This window comes from Thalassophryne amazonica, chromosome 4 (genome assembly GCF_902500255.1).
Source record: "Thalassophryne amazonica chromosome 4, fThaAma1.1, whole genome shotgun sequence".
Classification (NCBI taxonomy): domain Eukaryota; kingdom Metazoa; phylum Chordata; class Actinopteri; order Batrachoidiformes; family Batrachoididae; genus Thalassophryne; species Thalassophryne amazonica.
The window spans coordinates 41,959,246-41,972,091 of record NC_047106.1 but is presented as its reverse complement, the minus strand read 5'-3'; the positions used below and the strand labels follow the sequence as shown (position 1 = coordinate 41,972,091).

Here is a 12,846-nt window from a genome sequence, read left to right as displayed (position 1 = left end):
CTGCATGTCCCATGATTATGGATGATGCTTTTTGAAATGCAAAGGCAGCTGCTGCTAGACCCTGATAGCATGGTGGCAATCCTGTTTCAATATTGTCAAGCTTTGTACTATAATAGGCCAATGGTTGTTTTCCTTCATTTGTTTCCTGCATTAGTACAGCACAAGCATAACCAGCTTTTTCAGTAACATACAAATGGAAAGGTTTCCCATAATCTGGGTTACCTAACGCGGGAGCAGATTGCATGTCTGTTTTTAGGGCCTCAAAAGCTCCCGTTGCCTCATCTGTCCAGACGAGGAGAGCTGCATTGCTTGTTTGCCCCACTGCTCTAATCATGGCACGCAAAGGTGCAGTTTTTATAGCATAATCACAAATCCACGGCCGACTGTACCCTGCCATCCCAAGGAATGAAAGCATCTGTCCCACTGTTTGGGGTTTGGGAGCCTTGATTATAGCCTCCACTTGGCTTGGGGCTATACATCGCGTGGTCCCACACAACTGTCTTCCCAAGTATTCTACTTGTTGTTTGCAGAACTGCAATTTGTCCTTACTTACTTTATGACCTCCATCTGCCAATGCATGCAATACAATTAATGAATCTTTTTCACACTGTTCTTGAGTCTCTGATGCAATAAGGAGATCATCCATATATTGCACCAATGTACTGGGTATGTCAAGGTGTTGTAAATCTTCAGCCAGGACTTTGTTAAAGATGGCTGGGGACAGGTTCAGTCCCTGAGGTAGCCGTGTATACGTTAGCTGTTGTCCCAGAAATGTGAATGCAAACAAATGTTGTGAGTCTGGGTGCACAGGCACACTGAAATAGGCTGAACACAGATCGATTACTGTGTACCATTTTGCTCCAGCAGGGATGCTTGATAGTATAGTATGCGGATCAGGTACTATAGGTGCATCCATTTCTATAATTGCATTGATAGGACGCAGATCATGTACCAGCCGATACTCTTTGGTATTGTTTTTAGGGATAGGGTAGATAGGAGTATTGCATGGGCTTGCAGTTTTTATTAAAACTCCAGCTGCCATTAGTCCCTTAATTACTGGTTTTATGCCTTCAATAGCCTGAGGTTTTAATGGATACTGCCTTTGGTGAGGCAGTTTTGCTCCCGGTTTTACTTTTATTTTTACTGGTAAGGCTGTTTTTACTAGTCCTACATCCGTTTTGCTTTTGGACCACACCACTGGTGGTATTTGCTCTAACAATTTCTCTTGTTGGGCCGATAACACCATCTGTCCCTCTGATCTAGGATTGAGCTCCACTTTTTGAGCTATAGCCTCATCATTTACTTTTAAATTAATTCGTATAAACTGCTGGTCTTTTGACAGATGTACTTGTGGACTTTCCATGTTTTGCCATTCTTCAACTTCTGAGGCTGTCTTTACCATTGGACCTAGGTCATGGGATTCGTACTTTTCTGAGACTAAAAGGGTCACATGAGGCATGGCATTCGGCACTTGATACCATTGTTGTTCAGCTGAAGTTAGCTTGACAGAAGCTGCGGCCCCTTGGGGGCCTAAATAAATTTCTGTGGTGGTTATGTGAAACAGCCGTTGATTCATCAATGCATCCCAGCAGCATGCATAGTCAGTTTGTTCTTGTTTGGCATCGAACATCAGGGTGACATGTAAAGGTAAACTAGGTGTATATACTGCTTCATAGTGTTGTTCTGCCCAGGGCTTCCATTTTTCCCATTCCAGTTGAAGATTTGAATTTTCTGGTTGTAACTTCAGCCAGTATACCATGGGTTGCACAGGTCGGACCTTGTTTTCCATGTCCATAAGCACCATAATGTTGGCGAGTGCTTCGTCAGGAAAGTGTATTTGCAGTCCTTGATGGGTACACACTATCTGGGTTTGTAGCTTACATAAAATGTCTCTTCCCAGCAAATTCACAGGTGTATTTTGTGAGTATAACAGGGGTGCTTCAATTGTTTTTCCTGCAATCGTTACAGGAAGTGGGCGTGTAAAAGGTATTATCTGAGTTTTCCCAGAGAAGCCGATGGTCTTAATTACAGACCCAGAGAGGGGGAGATGAGCGCCCATTTTCCCTATGCAAGAGTATGTTGCCCCTGTATCCACCATGAAAGGGAAATCTCTGTTTTGTATATTAACAGTGACGGTTGGCTCTTCCTTAGGTATCATCGAAATAGCCAATGCCACCGTTTCCCCCTCTGTCTTCTCTAGGCCTCCCTATTGCCAATAGGCAGAGGGTCCAACCCAAGGTCGGGCCGGACAATTTCTCATTCGATGTCCAGGTTGTCCACAGCTCCAACACTCATTAGAGGGTTGATCCCCTATTGGGGGTGTTGGTCCCATAGGCGGTCCCACTTGACTGTTCCTGGGAGCTGAGTTTTGGAGTCTGTTTCCAAATGAAGGTTGGCGAGATCCTCTTCGCCACCCTCCTCTTTGACCTTGAAAGTTCTGTGACTCTCCTCTCCACCCATGACTGTAGGTGGGTCCATTTCCGGGTGTGCCAGTGCTATGGTAGTGATAGTGATGCTCCACTGGTGCCGAGACTTCTCCTGTAGGAGTGCTCCCTGCTGCTCCTTGGGGGCTCTGCGTGGCTGTTACCACAGGTGCCTGTATGGTGGCAGCAGTGTTTGTCGTAGGGCCTGTGCTTGCCGACTCAGAAGGAACAGGGGTCATCATTGGTGCCTGGGTCTTTGTTTTTTCTTTCTTGACTTTGGTTAGCTCTCCCAACTGCATCTGCACCAATTTTTTCGTCAGGGATTTTGCTGCATCTTCTTCTTTTTGTTTTTCTTTCTTGTAGATTTCAAGATGGTGACAAATATGCTCAGAGTATAAAGCCCAATTCATTTTCGATAGTCCCACAACTCCATCTAGGGCTTTCTGAACCTCATCTGGTAGAGCCTTTTTTACAGTTATTTTAAACAGGATTTCAGTTGCTGGAGAATGGTTCCATGCATTTCCTGTTTCCTCCGCCCATCTTTTCTGGAATCGGTGCAGGAACTTCTTTGGGCACTCTTCAGGTGTCCACTCCTCATCATCCAATTTAGAGGGATCCAAGACCTCAGGGTACTTTCTTCTCAGTCCTTCCCACATGGAGTTTCTATAGCGATTAAAGGGGACTTCATCATGTTGATTAGTGCCCATCATTTGTGTTAGTCCAACCTTTCCTGCTAATTCTTCAGTGTCATGTTTTCCCATGACATGCATTAGCAAGGCTTTTATGTCACCTAAAGACAAGGTTACCCCTGCAGTGCCTTCTTCTAAGGCAGTTATCCATCTCCCAGCTCCTTGGGTGATGTCTGGCAGCCTGTTGGCCAGCCCCACCATGTCTGTCCAGCTCCATGGGGTATACACATGATGACCATTTCTAACCACCAATGGGCATATGAGGTCTTCGTCCTCCTCTTCTTCTGTGGGGGCTCCATACTGTCTTCCAGATCGAGTGCGACTGACTGGTTCCAGGCAGTCTATCCAGTTGGTTATATCCTGTTCTAAAGCCGCTATGTCTTTGGCTACACATTGTTGTCTTTGCCTGAGTCGGGCCTCTTTTGCACTCTCAATGACGATCTCACCAGAAATTTTTCGGGTGGGTGGCTCTATAATGTGATTCCCTTGATTGGGCGTCGATTGTTGTAATATTCTTCTTTCCTCTGCGTCCCTATGTCTTTGTGTTCTTTCCTTTGCTAGCCGAAGTTGCTCAGCTAGTTCTTCATTATCTCTTCTGGCCAGATCCAGTGTGTCACAGAAGCTCTTGTGCCACTCTTTGGAGCCTCTATAGCCTGTGAAGGTCCAGTCGGCTGACTTATGGTGGGAGGGGACGGTTTTCAGTGGACCTCGATGTGCAGGCGGAGCCTTCAGGTCTCTCTCTTTATCCTTGTCTGCCTCCATGTCACTGTTATTTGTGGCCCCCCCTGCTGGTCGTGGTGTGCGACCACTTACTTTCGGACTTGGAGACCTTGTATGATCCATTTGACAGACGGAGGACCTGTCTCCTTGTGGCTCTCGAGCTTTTAGTGTCAGTGTGAATTTGCCCTCCACATCCATGCCTTGGTCCTCTTCACGAGTTCCTAATACAAATTGTCCAGCTGTCTTCCCCATATCATGACGTTTATATGGGGGTGGCTCTGCTTCCCAGCTCGGTGCACTGGCTTTAGTCTCTTTGGATCTTTCATTTTTTCTCTTTTCTGCTGTAGCCTCTGTGCTTCCTGCTTGAACAAGGCCAAAACTTCTTTTTCTTCAGTGCGTTTTTTGTTGTTTTTTACGTTCTTCTGCTGATCTTTAATTTCTTTTTTCTGTATTTCTACCGCAACTGCTTCACACATCACCGGATCAAATGATCCCTCCAAAGGCCATTGCCTGCCCCCATGTGACCTTTTGTGCCACTTTCTCATACATTGGTTGGCCTTAGTGCGTTTTCCTGGATATTTTCTTAGTACTAAGTCTAGCGGGGTACTTTCCCGACCTTGACCTTGAGAGTTACCCATGTAACCCTGACAAACGCTATGTGAGGTGTTTCTATGGTGTTCTGGTAGTCCCTCAGGGGCTGTCCTGATCCAGACCAATAACTTGCTGGCTGTAACACCTGTTTTGTATTTTAAACCCTTAAAAGGATTAAATTTCCAACTGCTATGCCCGTCTTCTTTTTCTTTAACTAAATATGAAAATTTACCTGTTTCCCACCGAACCTTCCTTGGGACCACAGTCAGAGTCAACCTAGGAAACAGTTCTTCACCTGGATCGGTTGGTAGTGTTACTAAATGATTTAATGGTATGCTAAGTTCTTTATTAGGGTCAGCACAAAGCAGCTCCAGCCACGGGGTTAAACCCTGATGCCACAGACGTCTTATCAGCAGCTCCCAATTAATTAGAGGGAATTGTTCTTTCTTTTGCTTCAGATTGATTGCCTTAGTAATCTGCCATAATTTCTGATTGATCTCTTGTTCGTCCTGCCAATGTTCTGCTCCTACCCTGTCAAAATAGGTCCTTTCCAGCCAAAAATGTGTCCTGATTCCCTGGGTTTCGATGTCTCCGTCAGTCAAGTAATGTTCTGGGAGTATTATTTCATCATCACTTAAGTCTCCCATCAATGACTGTCCCAAGCATTGATCAGTCTGTCAGCTTTTTCACTATAATCTAAGCTTTATCTCTTTTGATTTATAACCAATTTTATTTATTTAATCCTCTTACAACCCTAACACTTCCTAATGTCTTTGCTCCCGACTTTCTTCTATTTTCCTTCTAATTTTTTAACTTTCTGCTTCTTCTTTCTTTTTCTGCTATGTTTGTTTATTAGTTTTCTCTCTTTGAAATAATATCTACCTTTTCTGTATTTACATAGCACTCTTCTCCTGTCTTTTTCTTCACTGTCTCTGTTTCACACTTTACTCTCTGCCTGTCATGCCCCTCCCAAGTCCTCCTGTTGGGTCTAAATACCTCCCCCTCGTACTCTTTCACATTAATCTTGTATGTCAGCCAGCTTGCAAGCCCACAGCTTTTTGCTTGCACCTCCCCGCGTACTCTCCACTCTCCCACACACAATTTTCAACAGCTTTATACACAAAAATTATTAAAAACAACTTTCTATATATCTCTATCTAGACTTCTGCCACTTTTCACTCCGCGGCTTTAAACAACCTTTTTATTCACTTAACACCAGTGTGTTCTGTTTAAGCATGTATCTCTTCTTCACGTTAGACAGCTTCTCCGGCGCTGTCAGCAACTTCATATATTACTTTTTTCAAGCCCTCTTTGAGCGTACAATATTTCATTTACTTCTACGCCTTACCGCGCCTCGCGTGCGTATCCTGTGCTTAATATATTATTTTTCACCAGCTCCTTTCTGAGCATACAATATTTCATTTATTTCTACGCCTTACCGCGCCTCGCGTGCGTATCCTGTGCCTTTCTGCACTTTCTTCTACCTTTTTTCACTTACTGAGCTCCTCGTGAGCTTAATGTGCCTTTGCACTGAAAATATTCTCTTTTTCTTTTCTTATAAAAAAACTCATATTACTGTGTACTTAATTACTTATTCTTCTCCCACGCCCCACAAGCGTGTATTTGGTGCCTTACTGCACTATTTTCTGCTTCATTAATTCTCATGTATTCTGCACTAACTCTCTATTTATTTTATTATTTTTTATAGTTTTTCTCTTTTCTTAAAAAATGACGTCCTTTATTGAGCTCTTTTACTTACTGTCAGCTGTGCTTCTTTGCACTTTTCTCTTTAAATCTCTTTATCACGTACGGTATTTCTACTGCGCCCCCTCAGGCGCTTATCTTGTGCTTTCTCTGCACGTATTCTCTTGTTAAACTCTTTTTTCTCACTTATTTCACTTCAGTCTCTGTTAAACTCTTTAAATAACCTTGTGTTACCTTGTATCTATTTGTCAGTATACTCCCCTAAATTAACCCCTACAGCGCATGCTATCAGCCGGCACGTTAGTAACGAATTTCAACACCAATTATTCTCCAAGCATCCAGGTTAGTTCTTCACGCACTCTTTCCGCACCAGAGTTCATGAACATTCCTGACCTTTCACTCACACAGACATTCTTTTTCCCGGGAACACACACACCTTCTGAGCATTTTATCTACAAGGCCTGATAATTTTCAATCTTATCTTTTTTAGTCTCTTATCAATTTTCTTAGTCCAGGTTCTTTTGGGTAAGAGGCAATTAAAAATATCACCTGTCAACTTGGGCGGAAATCCCGACTCACTCCTCCAGATCGTGCAGAAATTATAAAAGGTTTCTGCTTACCTTTTAGTCGTGATCACTGTTATTTACGGTCTGGAGGGATGAGCTGGACTGCCCCAGGCTGCCGGAATGCCCCTGGACCCTCCTGAAGCTGGCTCGCCAAGTTCTGTCGCGGCTCGTCTTTTTGGTCTTCTCAGGATGTCGTCTTTTAGATAACACAAACTAATTGCAAGTGATATGCTAGAAAGAGGACACAACACTTTAGAATAATTCAGCCTTAAGCAAGATAAAATGCACAGAGTTTTAAGTTTATTTAAGCCTTCGACACAAAGCTTAGACAAACTGAGTCCTCTAGAGAGACTGAATAAGTGACAACCGCGCTCATCTATTTATTGGAGACCCACGGGCATCGCTCCTCCTTCAACTTTTTTATTTATTTCATTCCTAAGACATGGTTTTCTATTGGAAGCGTCCTCTAGTGAACCCTAAGCAGGTGTTAGGCCATTATTTCAATGTGACAAACGCTCCCATTAAAACATGAAGGATTTACAACTGATTTTTTTAAAAGACCTTCAGCCACAGGTGCAGCTGGCCTGAGGCCCCCCCCGCACGTGGCCTCAGTCACACGTGCAGCTGGCCTGAGGCCCCTGCACGCGGCCTGCGGGAAAGCACCTAAAAGGCCTTGGAAAGCCCCTGACAGACTAAATGACTAATAGAGCCCTTTTTTGGGGTTGAACACCTGCTAGTTCAACCAGAGGACATACAGTTCGGATCAGGACACTTGATAGTTCATCACAGTTCAAATATGGACCTAAAAATTCTTCTACAGCACCAAACAAAAGTTCCAGCATCATCACCTTGCCCAATGCACATTCGAGATTCATCACTGAATATGACTTTCATCCAGTCATCCACAGTCCACGATTGCTTTTCCTTAGCCCATTGTAACCTTGTTTGTTTCTGTTTAGGTGTTAATGATGGATTTCGTTTAGCTTTTCTGTATGTAAATCCCATTTCCTTTAGGCGGTTTCTTACAGTTCGGTCACAGACGTTGACTCCAGTTTCCTCCCATTCGTTCCTCATTTGTTTTGTTGTGCATTTTCGATTTTTGAGACATATTGCTTTAAGGTTTCTGTCTTGACGCTTTGATGTCTTCCTTGGTCTACTAGTATGTTTGCCTTTAACAACCTTCCCATGTTGTTTGTATTTGGTCCAGAGTTTAGACACAGCTGACTGTGAACAACCAACATCTTTTGCAACATTGCATGATTATTTACTCTCTTTTAAGAGTTTGATAATCCTCTCCTTTGTTTCAATTGACATCTGTCGTGTTGGAGCCATGATTCATGTCAGTCCACTTGGTGCAACAGCTCTCCAAGGTGTGGTCACTCCTTTTTAGATGCAGACTAACGAGCAGATCTGATTTGATGCAGGTGTTAGTTTTGGGGATGAAAATTTACAGGGTGATTCCATAATTTATTCCTCAGAATTGAGTGAGTCCATATTTTTTTTCCTCTGCTTGGTCTAAAAAAGTAACCGTTACTGACTGCCACAATTATTTTTCCTGATTTCTTATAGTGTTTCTTAAATCCAGAAAGTTGCCATTTGAAATGACTTTAGTTTTGTGTCATGTCTGTGATCTGCTTTTTTTTCTACAAAATTAAACAACTGAATGAACATCCTCTGAGGCCGGTGATTCCATAATTTTTGCCAGGGGTTGTATTGCAGTGCTCGGGCAATCGTGCCACAGAGGCCAACTCTCGTGGAGTGACTCTCTGCTTTTAACATGCTCCGTTCACATGAACGCACAGCTTTTTGTCACCACTCACACTTTCCTTGACATCCGTATTGTGATTTACGCAGCTTCTATTTTAAAAACAAATCACTGTGACAATAAATCTGTACTTCACACTGTTATGGAAACTTTGCATTTCATCCACAGATCCTATCTGTCCCGAACCGCACACATATGAAGTGTTCTAATGGAAAACTTTGTTATTGTGGTAACAGCCAGAACCAACAAAAGTTACTGCTCGAAGTTCAGTAAACCACTGATGCTCAGGAGCATATTTTGGATATGAACATTTTTCCTGAAAATGACCAGAAAGTTTTGATCTTTAACGTGATGAAGTGACCTCTTGCTGTACTACATTAACAGGACAGAAAAACATTGACATTTTTATTTACTCAGAAAGGGACAGCAGCTGATATCTCAGCACAGACTTCCTCCATCACAGTAACCTCATAAGATGGCAATCATGGGAGTGTGTTCAGACATGCGTACATCGAAACAAAGTTCAATAATACATTTCTCGAATGTACAGTAGTGTTCAGAATAATAGTAGTGCTATGTGACTAAAAAGATTAATCCAGGTTTTGAGTATATTTCTTATTGTTACATGGGAAACAAGGTACCAGTAGATTCAGTAGATTCTCACAAATCTAACAAGACCAAGCATTCATGATGTGCACACTCTTAAGGCTATGAAATTGGGCTATTAGTAAAAAAAGTAGAAAAGGGGGTGTTCACAATAATAGTAGTGTGGCATTCAGTCAGTGAGTTTGTCAATTTTGTGGAACAAACAGGTGTGAATCAGGTGTCCCCTATTTAAGGCTGGCACCTGTTGAACATGCTTTTCTCTTTGAAAGCCTGAGGAAAATGGGACGTTCAAGACATTGTTCAGAAGAACAGCGTAGTTTGATTAAAAAGTTGATTGTAGAGGGGAAAACCTATACACAGGTGCAAAAACGTATAGGCTTTTCATCTACAATGCTCTCCAATGCTGTAAAATGGACAAAAATCCAGAGACACGTGGAAAAAACAGAAAACAACCATCAAAATGGATAGAGGAATAACCAGAATTGCAAAGGCTCACCCATTGATCAGCTCCAGGATGATCAAAGACAGTCTGGAGTTACCTGTAAGTGCTGTGACAGTTAGAAGACACCTGTGTGAAGTTAATTTATTTGCAAGAATCCCCTGCAAAGTCCCTCTGTTAAATAAAAGACGTGCAGAAGAGGTTACAATTTGCCAAAGAACACATCAGCTGGCCTAAAGAGAAATGGAGGAATATTTTGCGGACTGATGAGAGTAAAATTGTTCTTTTTGGGTCCAAGGGCCGCAGACAGTTTGTGAGACGACCCCCAAACTCTGAATTCAAGCCACAGTTCACAGTGAAGACAGTGAAGCATGGTGGTGCAAGCATCATGATATGGGCATGTTTCTCCTACTATGGTGTTGGGCCTATATATCGCATACCAGGTATCATGGATCAGTTTGGATTTGTCAAAATACTTGAACAGGTCATGTTGCCTTATGCTGAAGAGGACATGCCCTTGAAATGGGTGTTTCAACAAGACAGTGACCCCAAGCACACTAGTAAATAAGCAAAATCATGGTTCCAAACCAACAAAATTAATGCCTCGTAGATGTGAAGAAATCATGAAAAACTGTGGTTATACAACTAAATACTAGTTTAGAGATTCACAGGATTGCTAAAAAAGCAGTTTGAACATAATAGTTTTGAGTTTGTAGCGTCAACAGCAGATGCTACTATTATTGTGAACACCCCCCTTTTCTACCTTTTTTTTTTACTAATAGCCCAATTTCATAGCCTTAAGAGTGTGCATATCATGAATGCTTGGTCTTGTTGGATTTGTGAGAATCTACTGAATCTACTGATACCTTGTGTTGTGTGTGGGCCGCCAGAAGAGGAGGTACTGCTGGCCCACCATCAGAGGGCGCCCTGCCTGAAGTGCGGGCTTCAGGCACGAGAGGGCGCTGCCGCCGAGGACGCAGCCGGGGGTGACAGCTGTCACTCATTACCTCTTGACAGCTGTCACCCATCTACTCAACGTCCTCTCACTCCATAAAGACCAGACGTCATCTCCACCTCGTTGCCGAGATATCATACTTCATTGGAGGTAATATCCTCAGCCATTTGTTTTACAATATATCTGTATATTGTGAGTGTTTGCAGGAGTACCGGTCCTAAGTTTGTGGAGGCTGTGCAGGACGGCACTCTTTTTCCTCTGAGGGATCGCTGCAGCACGTATTGAGTGAGAGGTGGAGGTGGCATTCCCACCGCTGTTGTTACTGGGTGTACACACACCCACACTTGACTGTCTTTGTTCTCGCCAGCAGTACCAGATCCGACAGTCGGGGATGGTGATCACCTGGGAATTCGGGACTTGGCGGCTCCAGTATTCACCAGGTTCTGTGGAGGCGGAAATCGTGTGGTTCCGGCTCTTCTCAGGACAGACGTCTTCTATCCTCGAGCCTGCCCACACGTCACCTTGTGGATTGACTGTAATTATATTCCGAGATTGTCTGTATGTTTGTTGTGCACATTTCACAACATTAAATTGTTACCTTTTGGCTCATCTATTGGCCGTTCATTTGCGCCCCCTGTTGTGGGTCCGTGTCACTACACTTTCACAACACCTTGTTTCCCATGTAACAATAAGAAATATACTCAAAACCTGGATTAATCTTTTTAGTCACATAGCACTACTATTATTCTGAACACTACTGTATATTTGACTTTGCATGATAGACCTCCAAAGATAAAGTTTCAACTCTACATTAAGTAATAACCTTTGTGTGTGTGTGTGTGTGTGTGTGTGTGTGTGTGTGTGTGTGTGTGTGTGGGTGTGTGGGTGTTTTTGTTCTCTTCAGGAGTGGCTCATCAATGATGTGAAATGTGATGTTTTTGGTATGAAGCTGCCTGCTGGCTTCCAGCTCATTGGACAAGTGGTCTGTGTATTTATTTATTGATTTATTTTAATGTTATTCCATCTGCATGTGCGCGCACGTGTGTGCGTGTGTGTGTGTGTGTGTGTGTGTGTGTGTGTGTGTGTGTGTGTGTGTGTGTGTTTTATTACAGAGTGTTACTTGGTAGGTCATGATTGTTTCTGAAACTACAGTACATGACATGGAATTAATACCAAATGATGTGTTTAAATACTGGTGTATATACACATTTAAAAATGACAGCACGGTGTCTTAGTGGTTAGCACTGTCTCACAGCAAGAAGGTCATGGGATCGATTCCCACCTGTGGCATTTCTGTGTGGAGTTTGCATGTTTTCCCCATGTTTGTGTGGGTTCCCTCAGGGTGCTCCGGCTTCCTCCCACATCCAAAGACTCGCAGGTTAGGTGGATTGGAAACTTTAAATTGTCTGTAGGTGAGTGTGTTTGTTTGTCTATATGTGGCCCTGTGGCAGACTGGTGTCCTGTCCAGGATGTACCCTGCCGGATGCCCTATGACCAGGGCTTAATTTGAGGGGGAGCAAGCCGGAGCGCGCTCCGGAACCTCTGACATTGGCTCTGCCAGCTATTTATACTGGATCCATGATCCACCACCTCTCTTGACGAACAAAATATTTAAAAAAAATCACCACGATTGCTCTCACTGCCAATCACACCACCGCCCTCCTGTCTGCTGTGCCGAATTGCGCCAAATCTGGCAACAGGTCCAGAGGCTACGCTCGCTGTTTTGATCCGGATGTTGACCGTAGCCGCAGAGCTCCGTGGCCACCGAGAGAGGACTTGGATTCTTTGCGGGTCCCACATCCGTACCTCCGGAGGCAGTGAGTGAAGGGAGAGCATGCGCATTGTGTTCTGCATGTGTCTGTTCATAATCTTCTCGCACAGAAGAAAAAAGAGAGTATTTACACAAGAGAGAAAAGTGAGAAAATGTTAATGCCTGTTTGAGAAAAGTGTGTAGTGAGGGGTTTTACAGCCTTAAAACATCTATAATAGCGCTACTTCGCGGATTTCTTGCCGCGTTCACACCGGCCGCGATCAGACGCTACAAATTCGCGGGGGTCGCGTGGTGATGGACGCACCTCCTTCGCCCGGTGTGTCGCTCTGCTTGGGTGGACTTTCGCTGCGAAAATTCGCCCCGGTGCGTCATCAAATAGGAGGAGCTTCCCTTCCGCTCGGCGTCAAGTCATCATGACGGACCTTTCACACGGAGCGAGTTGTGGTGAAAAGCTCCCAATACAGAGAGTATCATTATTTGCTGCAGGTCTGGATGACGGCCGCTTTCAGTGGTCCTTCCGCCTCTGCGGGACCCAGTTTGAGGACCAACTGTACCGTTCACGCGCACACATGTAAACAATAAAAAAAAGAAACTCCGCTGCTTGCTGCAGCTCGCCC

The 12,846-nt window shown here is 43.8% G+C and overlaps 1 protein-coding gene across 2 annotated transcripts in view; it reads left to right on the top strand.

Moving 5' to 3' along the window:
* gkup (glucuronokinase with putative uridyl pyrophosphorylase) overlaps window positions 1-12,846 on the top strand; it is a 55,295-nt gene that overhangs the window by 20,559 nt on the left and 21,890 nt on the right. The window contains exon 8 of one of the 2 annotated variants that reach the window (XM_034167760.1): window positions 11,363-11,440. The exons of the other annotated variant lie outside the window; for it this stretch is intronic. Within the exon in view, the coding sequence (XP_034023651.1) occupies window positions 11,363-11,440 (78 nt within the window). The remainder of the gene's footprint in view (window positions 1-11,362; window positions 11,441-12,846) is intronic. 2 annotated transcript variants of the gene reach the window in all.